Source organism: Carlito syrichta, unplaced genomic scaffold (genome assembly GCF_000164805.1).
Source record: "Carlito syrichta isolate Samal-C Ts95f unplaced genomic scaffold, Tarsius_syrichta-2.0.1 Scaffold270753, whole genome shotgun sequence".
NCBI lineage: Eukaryota > Metazoa > Chordata > Mammalia > Primates > Tarsiidae > Carlito > Carlito syrichta.
In genome coordinates this window covers 17,562-33,036 of record NW_007214849.1, presented here as the reverse complement: position 1 = coordinate 33,036, position 15,475 = coordinate 17,562, and the positions used below count along the sequence as shown (strand labels likewise).

The 15,475-nt window shown below is 38.7% G+C and overlaps 1 protein-coding gene across 1 annotated transcript in view; it reads left to right on the top strand.

Moving 5' to 3' along the window:
* The window catches only part of LOC103254121 (kinesin-like protein KIF13B), a gene marked incomplete at its 3' end in the record, with an annotated part of 123,883 nt that overhangs the window by 91,248 nt on the left and 17,160 nt on the right, over positions 1-15,475 (top strand). The window contains exons 9-12 of the mRNA XM_008052272.2: positions 3,680-3,767; positions 5,482-5,616; positions 7,909-8,021; positions 9,153-9,264. Coding sequence (XP_008050463.2) covers positions 3,680-3,767; positions 5,482-5,616; positions 7,909-8,021; positions 9,153-9,264 — 448 coding nt within the window. The remainder of the gene's footprint in view (positions 1-3,679; positions 3,768-5,481; positions 5,617-7,908; positions 8,022-9,152; positions 9,265-15,475) is intronic.

Below are 15,475 nucleotides of genomic sequence, written 5' to 3'. Positions count from 1 at the left end.
GTGCTTAGTATTTCAACACGAACTTTACTTAACAGTGACATTTAGGGAGTGATCATTATATGCCAGGCATCTGCAAGTGACTTCATTGAGGAAGACTTCACAACGTGGACAGAATGAGACAACATGGACAAATATTTATGATACAGTGCAATCTGATTTTAACTTGTGAAGGAGACTCCTACAAAATGTAAAACAAAGAGGTCATGAGTGACTTTGCCCAGAGAAGAAGGGAAGATTCCACAGAGAGTACTTGATGAATTTGGGGCTGAGTAGGAGTTTGTCCACTGAGAAGTTAGGTGAGAACCATTCAGGCGTGGAGAATAGACAGTGTCAAGAAATTACTTGTTAGGAGAATGACCCAGCAGTTTGGTGTGGTTGGAGGGTAGGATGTACGGAAGTGGAGACGGAACAAAACAGGCCAGAGGTGGGCAGGTTATGGCCCCCATCCCCACATCCTGCTTAGTATATCCTTGTTCGTTTTTTGGTTCCTCCTTGAGTATGTTTTCTTGGACTTTCACTTCTGTAAGATTATCACTTTTTTAAGATCCAGATCCATTCTTTCCAGAAATGATTGGCCGACTGACTTCATACCTGTTCATTCTCGTGTTTTTCTTCCACAGCATTTGTGTGGAAATAGCTTGAGCCTTACTCTCTGCACTTATTTAGTCCTTAGTAATATTTAATATGTTTGTCTTGTGTATATGTTAGTTATTGACAACCTGGGCTTTGGATTCACATAGCTGGATCCAGGTTCTCTACTTGTTACCTACTGAGCAAGTTCCTTAGCTTTCTGGGCCTAACTTGGACAGAAGGATGTGATAGTACACAACGTCAGAGAGGGCTGTTGTCAGGATAGACTGGGATGATACATCTGAGGCCTTAGAACATTTACTGGCATACAGAGAGTGCTCAATAAGTGGCAGCTGCTGTTGTCTCTCTGATGAAAATATCTTGGACGATTTTTGGTAGTATTTCTGCAGAGTCAAAATACATGGATTATAGACTCTAAAGGTGATCTCATTTCAGCCAAAGACTATTTGAGAGACTTTTTAAAAATTCAAGTATTGGCTGGACGTGGTGGTTCATACCTGTAATCCCAGCACTTTGGGAGGTGGAGGCGAGAATATTACTGGTTCGAGACAAGCCTAAGCAACTTGGTGAGACCTCATCTCTACAATAAATCAAGAAAAATTAGCTGGGCCTGGTGGCATATGCCGATAGTTCCAGCTTCTTGGAAGGCTAAGGTGGAACGGTCACCTGAGCTCAGCAGGTTGAGACTGCAGTGACCGTGAGCTTGCCACTACACTCCAGCCTGAGTGACCAAAGAAAAAAAAATTCAAGTATTAAATTTATTAACTTAATATCTACTATATGTAGTGATGTTATTGTGTTGTTTTACTCAGGAGATGAGGGGAAGACTGGGCTCAATGGCTCATACTTGTAATCCTCATATTTGGGAGACTGAGTGGGAGGATTGCTTGAACCCAGGAGTTGAAGACTAGCCTGGGCAACATATGAAACCTCATCTCTAAAAAAAAAATTTTTTTAAATGAGCTGAGCTTGGTGGTGTGTGCCTGTAGTCTTAGCTACTTAGAAGGCTGAAGTGGAAGGATTGCCTGAGCCCAGGAGGTCAGGACTGCGATGAGCCATGATGACACCAGCCGGGGTGACAGAGTGAGACCTCAAACCACCCCCCAGTCTCCCAAAGAAGAATAAAGGGGGGAAAAAAGAAAAAAATTAATAATAGAGTATATCCTGGGGTGAGAGTTGAGAAGTAAGCCAAATATTTGTTCTATGTCTACTTTATCTATAGTTATATAGTAATGTGATATTTTCAGTGGTTGATCCTAGGGTATTATGGATTCCAAATAATCAGAAAATACTAAGTAATAGTCAGTACACTGGACAATACATATTTGGGATTTAAGAGTCATTTCCTTTTCCCTAACTTTGCTGCTTACATGAAAGGTTATTCTGTAACTATCTTCCACTAGCCTCAGTTCTTTATTATGATTAACAGTGGTCAGGTGTGACCTCAGTTTTTGGGCTACTTGTACATTTCGTGTATTCTTCACTGTTTCTTCCTTTCCCCTCCTGCATTTTTATATTAGCGTTCCCTTTTCCAAGTTACATAAACCAGTGCATTTGGGTTCTCTTTGTCACCTTCTTCTCTCTTGTTTTCATTTTGTTAGCTAAGTTTGTTCATTCGCTGGGTGACTCTTTTGTGTCAGGAATTACGCTAGGAACTGCAGACCTCCAAATTAGTAAGACACTGTACTTGGTCCTCTAGAGCCCAAAATCTATTAAAGAATGAATATATGTAAATTAATTCCTTGGTAAAGTGAAGATTAGAAATTGAGTGGAGAGGTGGGCAAGAGCAGATTATAAAGGGGCATATATATTGAGCTGTTTGTGGTCCTTATTTTGTGGGCATTGAAGAACCACCAAAAATTTTGAAACATTATAATTCATTATTTATTTACCAAAACAAGATTTTGTGTGATTCAAAGTGAGCACACATTCATAGTATAAAACACAGATAAACAAAAGAACATAAAATAAGAATCACTAGCAATATCAACAGATTTTTAAACTTTTTATTTTAAATTGACAATAATTGTATGTATTTATGGAGTAAAATGAGATGTTTTAATACCTGTATACATTATGGAATGATTATGTTTATTATTGACTATAGTCAACATGCTTTGTAATAGAACTCAAGAATTTATTCCTCCTAGCTGAAACTTTGTACCCTTTGACCAGCATCTTAACAGATATTCTTAATATTTTTTGTTTTGCATCATTCAGTGTGCTATATGTGCTCTATATTTTTCAAAGATGCCTGTTATGGGGTTTTTATCAGTTCCTTGTTTGCTAAAAGATGTATTTATCCAAAATTATGAATGAGTATTTAATTTTAATTTTATTGAGTCCTTTTTCATGCATTTATCAAAACGATCATACTTCTCCCATTCCCTTTAGTCTGTCAATATGATAAAGTGCATGTGTCTTTTTTTCTAATGCTAAAGCAGTCTAGCAACCCTGTTTTGTGTTTTAAAATCATTATTAGATGCAGTTTGTTGTCTTTGCTTGTTTGCCTTTCTTCATGATTGAAATTGGTCACACCTCATCAACAGGGGTACCTGCAGAATGAATATTTGTATACTTAACCCTGAATTGTACCCCACAATTATAAAATAAAAAATTTAAAGGTGAAGAAAAAAAATCCCTGAACTTGAACTTTCAAACAAGAATTATGTTATTTTGACACATTAAATTGATGGTGTACCCTTGAAGAAAAAAAAAAAGAAAGAAATTGGTCTGTAGTGTTCCTTTCTTGCACAGTTAACATTTATTGAGTTTCTGTTCTTTATACCACATTCTGTGATAAGACAAGTAGATTGTTTGTATTTATTTGACTCTGCATTCTTTGTGGTAGTAAATAGACATCCCACAGTGTACCCTTTTGAGTGATGTGATATTTTACCACATTATGAAGCTTTCTTTCCAATGGAGATTTTAAAGTTTGGTTTAAATTCTTCTGGGATCAAATCAGTAGGTTTTATTTATTTGGGCTGTTTCTTGAATTCAGTATATATTTTTATGCAGCACAGTTGAGTCCTCTTAACAACAGGTTAGTGTTAAAAACTTGTTTGTTTGTTTTTTTTATGAACAGAAGCCGTCAGACACTGAAAGTCAGAGAGCATAGTGTGTTGGGACCCTATGTTGATGGACTTTCTAAACTGGCTGTCACAAGCTACAAGGTAACAATATCCTGTATGTAAACTACTTAACTTTCGTGCAGTGTTTTGTTTTGTTTGGTTTAACTTGTTATTTATTAAATTAAATTGACAACAGCATCACTTAATAAGCCACTCTTTACCAAAATCTTAAAAATGAGACTGGAGTTAGAGACTAGTGAATAACTCTAGCTTAAATAGGCTGAAGCTTTTAAATTGAACCTCTGGATTGTCAGACTTAGTGGATCTAAAGTGGGTTAGGGATGGACCTAGAAAACCATGAATTTTATCTCTTGTTGTTTTTCTATTCTGTTGCCTACTTCTCTTTGCAGTTGATGTTTTTACTTTTAGGCTTTTAATTTATCATGATGAATTTTCTCTTAAACATTTTTCTTTTTCATTTATACAGCAAAATAGAATCCTGTAGTTTTCAAAGTTTTACATATACGTGTGTTAGAATGTTTGGCTGCATATAATGTAAACAATATAATAGGATTTAAGTTCTTTGAAACATGGATTATCATCTGTTTTGTTCATTGTGTATCCTCAGTGTCTAGAAAGTAGCTGCCATATAGTAGGTACTCTCAGTTTATATACAGATGAATGAATGGTAATTTGAACAAGAGCTTTCATGCAAAAAAAAAAAAAAAAAAAAAACGGAGATAGACTCTCCAGGGCTGGTATGTGACCCTAAAGATGTTATTTAGAGACCTAGATTCCTTCCATCACTTCACAAAGATGGATGTGGTATTGCCCTTGTTCTCATAGTTCAAGATGGCTCTTAGAACCAACATGTGATAAAATACCTATTCCCTTTAAGGATAATTCCCAGAGAGCCTGTGTTACACTTGATATCTTATTTGCTAAAACTTAGTCATGTGGCCAGACTGATCTGCAAGGGCATCCGGGAAATGTGTACTTTTAGCTCTGCCGCAATGTGCTCAGCTAAAGATTGGGCTCCTCTACTGGAAAGAAAAGAAGAGTGGGTTGGGCAGCAACTAGTAGACTCTCATACAGATGTCTCAAACGATGTCTCGTTTCTCATCGAAACCCTTGTAAGGTAGATGATGTTATAGCTGTGTTGTTATTAATGCAGCTAAAATCTAGCTTGGTTAAGTAGCTGTTGTAGAGCTTATAATATTAAAGAAATGAAAACTCCATGACCTTTTTATTGTACTTTACTGTCTTTTTTTTTTTTTTTTTTAGCAATAATAGCAACCAAGTAGTACCTCTGTACAGAAAATTAGTCTCTTGAGTTTCTTATTTTTAAAGACAGGTCTGGTAAGATACACACCGACACGGTAGTTAGTGATATGCCTGGTTGAAGTAGTTATAAATTATTTTTGTTTATTGCTTATTTGTATAATTTGTTTTTGACAGTAACCTTGTATTGCTTCTGTATTAAAGAAACTAAGTTTTCTTCAAATTTCTAAATTAGTTGGGAATCGTTATGGCATATTTGCCTATTTTGTGTGACTCAAAAGTGCAGCTTCCAGACTTCTTTGAGTCAAAGCAGCCACTTTTTTCTGCACCTACAGAAAATAATGTACTTTGAGTTTTCAAAGACTGTATTGGCTATTATATTTTGTTGGGTTTAATGTTTATTGAAAAACAAAATATTATCTCTAAATCTTGTTGACTAAGTAGTGAAGCTTGTAACGCATTTTATAGTATAGCAGAGTTTTAGTGTTAATCACACAAATAGTGGAATGTATGTCTGTGTCTTGTTTCCACTTAGGATATCGAGTCTTTGATGTCTGAAGGTAACAAATCTCGCACAGTTGCTGCAACCAACATGAATGAGGAGAGTAGCCGGTCCCATGCGGTTTTCAAAATCACCCTCACACACACGCTCTATGATGTGAAGTCTGGGGTAGGTGTTCAGATGCATGACCTTTTTTTTTTTTTTTTCCAATTTCTAAAGTGGATTATGGTTGATCTTTTTCTCTTTAGATGTTAAATGGATTAAAGTCCTAGATTAGTGTATCAGTTAGGACTCTGAACAAAAAGCAGAAGCCAGGTAGGTAAACAGAAAGGGATTTAGTGTAGGGAATCAGGTGATTACAGAGCTGTTGGAACATGTGAGGAGGAATGGGTTCTAGGCTGAATTTCCAGGAACAACTCTAGAACAACACAGATCCGGCCACCAGGTTTGGTGCCAGTTGTGAGGACATCACTAAAACTGTGAGTTTAAGGCACGCCCGGTAGCTGTGATCCAGGAAGCAGGAATAAAGACGTTACTTCTGTCAATGCAGCCTCTTAGCACCCTGGAAATGGGAGAATGTGGTAGAACTCTTCTGTAGAAAACCTCATAGTTCCATGAGCTTGCTTGCCAGCAGAAAGGGGCGGGAATGGCCTCCGCCCTGCTTCTGCTTTCCAGTCTTTAGCAGGTAGATCTGACTGACAGAGCCTATGTGACATCCTGAACACTGACTCCCAGGGGGTTTGAGAAATGTGGGCTTTAGCTCCTTACCCTCTCCCACTAATGGAAGGTAGGGGAGAAGTCAAGCAGCTGATGGCCCAGAGTTCCTGCCACAGCAGTTTTTGAACTTTAAACTCTGAGGGTCAATGGCATGAGTGAAGTTGATATTCTGGCTGATTCAGTGGAGGATTTTTGCATTGCTGCCTTCTGCTAAACATTATTAGGAGGAATAAATTGCTGTATTGGGGAAACTGTACTATAAAATCACTAGATTTTATAGGGTAATTTTTTGAGTATTTGGTTTTGAATTTTGTGAAGAGTAAAATGAATCCGAGATGTGTGTGCTCTGTCACATTGCAAACTTCTCTGTTGCCTCATATATTTGTGTTTTCCTTCTTATGTGAAGTTTGACATATTTTATTGTGATGCCTACCCTCTAGTGTATCAAATTACAAATACCAGAAGCTAAGATAATCACACTGACAGAATTCTATATTTTGGCAAGATTTTCATTTGCTGAAAGCATATTTTTCTTACAGCAAGATTAGTGTAACAACAAAAAGTTCTTTGTTACCTATTTCCTTTTCAGCATAAAACAAAACACACTGAATATTTTTTTTTAGCCAAAGTACTTTTGATTTGGGAAACTGAATAACATTTTGTTAGCAACATATTTATTTATGGAAATAAATATATATAAAAATATATATGTATATATATAAAATATATATATTTTAAAGGGAAGTTTTAAAAAGATCAGTCTATAGATTTTGGTGTTTTACATTTTTTATATTGCTGTTGAAGTATAAAATATGTTGTGTGTATGTGATTTGATAACATTTTTGATCAAGTAAAATGTCAATACATATGCATATATGTATAATATCTTAACTAGAAAAAGATGTAAATCAAATACCTGAAGTTGTAAAAATAAAGAGAATTACTATATATGAATAAGATGAAAACTTTAGAAATATTTTGAGTTTTTGAGGCATTCGTCTATTGTTTTTTTGGTTGTTGTTGTTCATTTGTTTTTTCTGAGTCAGAGTCTCACTCTTTCGCCCAGGCTGGAGTGCAGTGGCATGCTCACAGCCACTATAGCTTTGACCTGCAGGGCTCAGGTGATCCTTCTGCTTCAGCCTTCCAAGTAACTGGAACCACTTTTTCAAAAATTTATCGTCAGATGAGGTCTTGCCAAGTTGTCCAGCCTGGTCAAACCCCGGGGCTCAGGCAGTCCTCTCACCTCTGCCTCCCAAAGTGCTGGGATTATAGGCATGAGCCACCGTGCTCGGCTAGCATTCTTCTATTGTATAAAAGTCAGATGAGTGTGTTTGTTTTACATCAGCAAGAATTGCAAATGTTTTGCCTCAGTGTTATTGGTAAATATTCATGAAATTTTAAGCATTGTTTCCAATCATAGTAAAATTTATATCTTGTAAGTATTTTTGTATACTTTTCCAAAGATGTTATTGGGCTTCCTTCCAAAAGCCCCATTTTGTAGGCGCTGTTTTTTTGAGAGAATTAGCTTTCTTCTGTCTGGATTAGTAGAGTTGTGTAAATTTTGTGTGTATCTACTACTCGATTGTACAATTTTTATAGTGTTTTATAGTAGCACAAAATAATTTTGAAATAGCAGCTAAGTACCTTTCATAAAGGATTTAGATTATAGGCCCATTTGGTTGTGACAGTACTACTTTCTGTATTCTTTAACTGTTTATTAGTATTGATCAATTTACTTTGTAGACATCTGGAGAGAAAGTGGGCAAACTGAGCTTGGTTGATTTAGCTGGCAGTGAACGAGCAACAAAAACTGGAGCTGCAGGTGACAGGCTGAAGGAAGGGAGTAACATTAACAAGTAAGTGTTCCGGAAGCTAATTTTCTTTGTTTTCTTGATTTTCTAGCCAAACGGGGGAACATCTGTGGTTATTGAAATAATAAGATAATTCTGCAGTGATTAAGGCTATGAAGACTAGATAGTTTAGAATATTTTTCTAGTATTTTCGATGGGCCCGAGCTTCTTTTGTGTTTGATTGAGATGTCTCATGGGGTCGAGGGGCACAGCCTCAGTAAGTTAGGGCTTCTCAAAGGCAGCCCTGTTCCATTTCGGGTTGGGTTGTCCTTTTTCTTGGGCGGGGATGGTCCTGTGCTTTGTGCGACGTTTAGCAGCATCCCTGGCTTCTGCCCACTAGGTGGCGGTAGTACCCACCACCTCTTCCCCACCCCCAGCTGTGACAGCCCAAACTCGCTCTGAGACGTTGTGCTGTTCCCTGCTGGGGCACAGTCACCCTCCAGTTGAGAACCACTGGTCTAAGCTACTGAAAAGAACAAAGATAACTGTTCTCTCGGAGTCCAGCTGTTGATCTTTGTGTTGCTGTTTGAGCAACATGTGTGCTAGCCACATTGGGCTTTCTCTTTTATAACCGCCTTTGAGTGCAAGAAGCTAGGACTTGATGAAGTAATATTTTGTTTATCAGTTCCTTCGTATGGCTAGATTTTCTTCCTCAAGCTAAATTGTTAGCTCATTAAGGGTAGAAATGTCTTCTATCCCCATGGCTCCCAGAACACGTAATAGGAGTCATCAGAAACCAACTGGAGATTGCCGAACATCGTCATCCAGATGTGCTGTGCTAGTATTGAAGCATGTATCATATAATTTTTGTCTTGTACAGTGGTTCAATTATTATATTGCATTTATGGCTGCCTTCTCAAAGACATGTGACGTTTGTGTTTTTATCTTGACCTGAAGAGTTACAGCTCACATTTTTATCTACCAAAAATAAATTGAGCTAAGCACTTTTCTTGCATGAAGTAGTATAGAGGGAAGGCAGCTATTTAGGGTTGTGTCTTTTGAACTCAACAGCAAAGTGCTGACAGCAGTGCTGCTCACATGCAGGTACAAAGGCATCTTGGTGTTCAATCTTTGTGCTAAAATGTGACATTCGATATACTCCATTTTGTAATGATTACGGTTTGTTTCACCATGCAGGTCCCTCACGACGCTCGGTCTGGTTATCTCAGCTCTCGCAGATCAGGGTGCTGGCAAAAACAAGAATAAATTTGTTCCATATCGTGACTCAGTTCTCACTTGGCTGCTCAAAGTAAGTTTTTTTTTCTTTCCCGGCATACTTCTGTTGGTTGGCAAGAAGGACGACTAAAGCATAGAATATTAATCCCCTCTAGTCATCATTTCTGCCATCAGTGTGTAAATTTATAATTATTATACTCTTATGCTCATCACAATTTGATGGATTAAGCATATTTTTTCCTAGCAATTAACATCCCAGTCCACCAGACTCTAGATGCAGGGGGCTTGCTGGGCACACTGAATCACACAATTGCTTCTGGAGATTTAGGGGAAGAAAAAAAGGGCTTAGTGCTAATCTGACAGCTGAGTGAGTCATAGAAAGGAGCTTCCACTGGCTGACACACTCAGCTGGGCTGCTCCGTTTTTCTCACAGACTCCTTTTGTTTGACTGACATTTTTAGACCTTGTTTTCTGTTTAACTTTACTTATGATGGTTTTAGTTTGCTTTTGCCCTCTTAATGATGCTGTTGAAGGGTACAGAGTAGAGCATACATCATTAATTGATTCAGTATGAATGAGAAAGATGGAAATGAGAAAGAAAAAAAGACTTTAGGAAGTGTTAGGAGGAGAACGCAAGGAAACATAGACACTGCTTGCCTCCTCCGGCTCGTAGTCCAGTGAGGGCGATAAGGAGTGCACACAGAACATTCCAGCATGAGTTTGTGATAGATTCTATGGCAGGGGTAGTGACTGCATGCGGTAGGAGTTTGCGGAAAAGAGACATTTCCAGTTTTCCCCAAGCCTTCTGGGTTCTTTTTAGTCATCATCGGTGTGTGGTGAATTGGATATTGGACTGGGAATTGCAGGATATATGTTGTAGTGACCATTTAACTCCTTACAGAGGTGTTACCCTTTAGTAAACATTTTACCTGTCTAATCTTTGTTTTTCTATTTTCTTGAAATGGAGAAATAATCGTTTGTGTCCTGTTTAGTTTGGGATGCATCATTTTCTCATTGATCAAGAATTTATTGAGCACCTAGTACTCACTGTGTTGGGGCTTGAGAATATAAAGATAAGTTAAACACAGGCCCCCAGTAGCTTCGTAGAGGACACAGATACTGATTTGTTTAGAGAACAGCCTTCACAAAGGGAAGTAGGGGTTTCTCCTGGTTTCTATATCCTCTCAAAGAGTTACTAGTATTCAACTTTTTTATTTCTGAGTCAGGTCTCACTCTGTCACCCAGGTTAAAGTACAGTGGCATGATCACGGCTCCCTGTAGCTGGGACTACAGGTGTGCGCCATCATACCTGGCTAACTTTTTTTTTTTATTGTTTTGTAGTGTTGCCCAGGCTGGTCTTGAACTCCAGGGCTCAAACAATCCTCCCATGTCATGAGCCACCATGCCCGGCCAGTATTTAACTTTTTAATCCAAAACTTTGCACACCATTTGAACATGCTTTGTCAAGTGAAAACATTCTTTACATCAATGTCAGTAAGTTCTTCCTAAATGTAATGCTAAAATTGCATAAGTGGCTCACGCCTATAATCCTAGCACTTTGGGGTGAGGAGATGAGAGAATTGTCTTAGCCCAGTGGTTTGAGTCCAGCCTGGGCAAATTGGCGAGACCTCGTCTCTACAATAAATCAAAAAACTTAGCTGGGAGTGGTGGTGAGTGCCTGTGGTTTCAGCTACTTGGAAGGCTGAAGTGGAAGGATCAGGATCACCTCATCATAGCAGGTCAAGACTGTGGTGGTCATGAGTGTGTCACTGCATTCCAGCTTGGGCAAGAGTGAGACTCCAACTCAAAAAATAACAACAAAAAAGGAAATCAGGTAGATTTGGCCAAAATGCAATAAAATTAGAAATTTAAAACAAAAGGATAAATACATTTTGGTAATTAAAAACCACTCGTAAAGAAGTATTACAAATCATTTTATTACCAGGGAATGTGTCAGTGATCAACCTTGAGCTCTCATTTGTTTTTCTCCAGTTTTTTTAATTTTTATTTTATAGAGACAGAGTCTTGCTCTGTCACCCAGTCTGGAGTGTAATGGTGTGATCATAGCTCACTGTAGCCTCAAATTCTGGGCTTAGGTGAGCTTCCTAACTCAACCTCCCGAGTAGCTAGGGCGACAGGCATGCACCACCATGCCTGACTGGAGATTTTAAGATACTTTTCCACGGAAACATTTCCTGGTCATACGTTGTCCTTATTGTTTCAACTACTTCAGTCCATTTAAAACAATATGACACATCTTTTGTTAATTGATTGTCATAGTTAAAATGGCGTATGTAGTTATTGAGTGACCTCTGCAGGCTGGAAGCCAGGAGAATCAGGTGTCATGCCAAGGGCTTCATGTCCATCGTCCCATTTACTTGGCACAAGGCAAGGGTGTTGTTCCCAGGTGCCAGAGGCGGCAGAACTCCTGAATGGCAGGATGAAGGCTGGCATCAGGGCTGACTTCGCTGCGCATCTGCCTTTGCCCAGGCTGTGCTTTGCTTATCAAAGATTGCTTTTCACCAGAAGGAGACTCACTTGATTTTTACCAATCTTTGATAGAACAGAATGACAAAAAAATTTGATTTTTTCCCTCCCCCGAGCCCAAAAAACTGTTAATAGTACTTGGATAATGAAATCAAAGACGTTTTTTAAATAGTTCACTTTAAGAAAAGTTCATTTTACTGTTTAGTTCATCTAGGTTGTAATTGCAATTTTCGTGTGTTCACTCTTTCCCTGTTTAACCTGAGGATAGTCGCTGGTGGTGCTTGCAGCTGCAGTGTTTACCTCAAGATAAAAAAAAAAAAAAAAGAAGAAGATAATTACTATATTTTGTAATATATTTTATAGTTCTCAAAGTAATTACTGTATTTTGTAATTCTCTCTCTTTTTTGTAACTCTCATTAGGATTAGAGACTAGTTCCGTTTAGAAATAACTCCAAGAACAGTTTTTATATTTTATTTTCACATTGAAAACTAGTCAGATTTGCTTCAGCCTCAGAGCATGTTATGTAAAATTAAATGAATGTGGCAGTGTGCTGCACTTTTTTTTTCTAAATGGATAAAAGGTTAATCTTTAGGTGAAGAGGCAAGTCAAGTGTTTGCTGGATGTTTGTCATTTTTTTCTTAAAAACTTATATCACTTTTTTTTGTATCACGTTTGACTTTCACAGAAGATTGCAAGTAGAGGGATTTTTTTTGAAAACGTATTCCAGAACTTAAGTAGTTTTCCTGGAGACCTCCCCAAATCCATGGAAACTCAAAGCATTCTCCTTTGAAGTGGTTTCTAGGTCCCTGTTACTTTTTTCCTTCTTAAATTCTTAGTCTAATTCTCCCAGATCCTTGTTTGACATGGGTATGAGTGCATATCCTCCAGTACAACTTCCATTGAACTCGTGAAATTGTTCTTCTTTTACAACATTTGCAGTCTCCTTTTACAGGGTCTTTCTTTCTCCCATTGTATTTGCCTTATGATTTTGTTGTGTTCTTGATGTTTGCAACATCTGAGAGTGACAGAAACTGTGACTTTCTTGGTGATTTGGTCAGGGGTAGACTTGAGTGTTCTTTGCCCAGGCAGGATACAGCAGCCATCTTACAAGGTTTACTCGTTTGCTAAGTGGTCAGTGGAAAATGATTTCACATTAAGATGCTCTGTGCTTCTCTGTATAATCTTCTAAATGTGAGCCTCTTCACATCAAGTGACTTCTGGCAGTGAGTGCTCAGATAGTGCATTTCTTCCAGATTCATCCTCTTTTCATTTTTGCTGCTGCTGCCCTAATGAAGGCCACTGTCATCTCTCACCTGGATGACACACATTTCCCTCGAGCTTTCTTAGTCCAATCCATGGTGAGTTCACAACATCTTTTTAAATCAAGACTCTTAAGTCTCTTCAGTAAGTGTCCATAGGCCCTTGGATCAAATTCAAATTATGTAATGAGGTACGACTTCCAAGGCCCCTCTTTTTCTTGTTCATCTTTTGCTTCTTGGCGTTACAAATTCCAGCTAAGTGATGCGTGTTGTCTTACTTCCAGGCCTCTTTCTCCTCCCCCCTCTTCAGGCTCTCTTCCCTCCCTTCTCCTTGACCTGGGTAATGCTTGTTTATCTTGAGGTCTCAGACGTCACTTTTCCTGGGAGTCTTCCCTAACCTTCAAGAATTGGCTTTCTGCTCTTTGTCTTTCCAGACCCATGGATTTATCCCTCTTTTAGTTCTTATCAGATAGCATTTACTTACCAGCATCTCCCACTAGCTGGAGAACTCCATGAAGAGTTGAATGTGACTAATTTCAGCTCTGCTTTGAACCAGCACTGTGACCTTTGACAAGTCTGATAGCCTCCCTGGGTCACAGTTTTTCATCTGTGAAACGAAATAACTTTGACTTTTACACATCCTGACTTCCAAAATTAGATTTATTTCCTGTGCCCCTTTAATTTGCAGTGGCTGTGTTTGAAACAAAGCTCATCTGATTTGCCTAATTAAACAATTAAAGAGTAAACAAGAAACTTGATACTTTCTCCTTGAATGAGTGCCAGTTCTTTTGTTATTTCCTTTTTGCTGATGGCATGAGGCCATCTTTTAACATAAGCATATTGTTGCTCCATGAACAAGGGCTTTAAAAATATCAAGCATTTGTTGTTTGCCAGGTTTCCTTTTCTCAGCATAAATTGAGCACAATGTACAAGCTTTTCTCCTTTGATAGTTATTGTTACCAATCCTTTCACCTCTAGCATTTGCTGTTCATGTGGGCTGACAGTGTGCAGTACACGATGATGCTTGTGAACCAAACTGCAGGATGAGATTTAATTCCTGTGATCTTTCGATGCCATATTTGAATTTTATTCATGTGCATGGGACTCTTCCGGAAGTTGCCAAATCCAGGGCACCGACTTTGTGAGATCAGTGTCCTAAAGCCCAAATCAGTTATATTTCCTACTTTGTCCTATACTAAAATGTATTTTCTTCAACATGATAGTTATCTATGTTTTCTGTGGAAAACCAAACTTTCAGAAAGAGTTGAATACGGGATATTTTGTCTGTGATTATCTTGAACTATTAGCAGTACCTCAGAATTATTTTGTTTCTGACAGTGGGATGGAATAATTTGGAGACATGTCAGGTCACCTAATGCAATCCTCAGGTCTGAACTTTCTCTGTGTTATGAACTGTGGGTAGCTGTGGAGGAGTGACATCATATTGCACCTGAAAGCAGGATACAGCTGTGCTAGAATATTTTACGACATACTCACTTCTGGATTTTTGGGCAGAGTGCAGGAGCTTTTCGTTTTAACAAACTTCCTTTGGTAGAACAAACCTCTGTTTTCTCATCAGTAAAATGGGGCTACTAATAATTGACTTCACAAAAGGCTGAGAACTGTGTAAAGTTTATGCACAAAGATTATGTAAATCACCGATTGTTCTAATAAATTTTAGATATATTGAGATTGGAAAAAGTTTTTTTTTTTTAATTGGAGTCTCACTCTGTCACCCAGGCTGGAGTACAGTGGCTCACTCACAGCCACCCCAGCATTGATCTGCTGGGCCCTGGCGATCCTTCTGCTTCAGCCTTCCAAGTAGCTGGAACTATAGGCACGCGCTACCACGCCTGGCTGATTTTTTGATTTATTGTAGAGATGAGGTCTCGCCAAGTTGCCCGGGCTAGTCCGCAGGTTCAGGCAATTCACTCTCCTGGGCCTCCCAAAGTGCTGGGATTACAGGCTGAACCACCCAGCCTGGCCTATGTCTTAAAAAATAAGAATTTCCTATAGGTTAATGCCACCCACAGAGAGAGTTAGCTTTCGTGTGCTATAATTAATTCCCCATTACTGACTCATTGTCACATTCTCTCTAATCTTGTGATCTGTCATTCAGTGATATTCTACTACTGAAAGTGTGTATTTTTTGAATAATTACTCTCAGCCTGGGATGGCATCTTAGTTTATGAGTAATTATCTATCGCCTGTCACAGATTCCCCCAAAACATAATAGCTGGAAACAACAATCAGTTTTTGTCTACCAGTTCCTGTAGGTCAGGATTCTGGGTGCAACTTGTCTACGTGATTCTGGCTGGAGTCTCTCACGTGGTGCCGTTGAAGTGTGACCAGGGCTGCCATCATAGCAAGGCTTATCTGTTGGCAGGAGGTGGTCTGCTCATTTATGTGGTCGTTGTCAGGCTTCAGAAAGTCTGCTCCCAAACTCGCCCCGCGTCTCTTCGTGGGGCGTCTCGCCTGGCCTCCCCCAGAGTCAAGACGACACCCAGGCAGGGGCCGCCGTCTTCTTTAAATCTAAT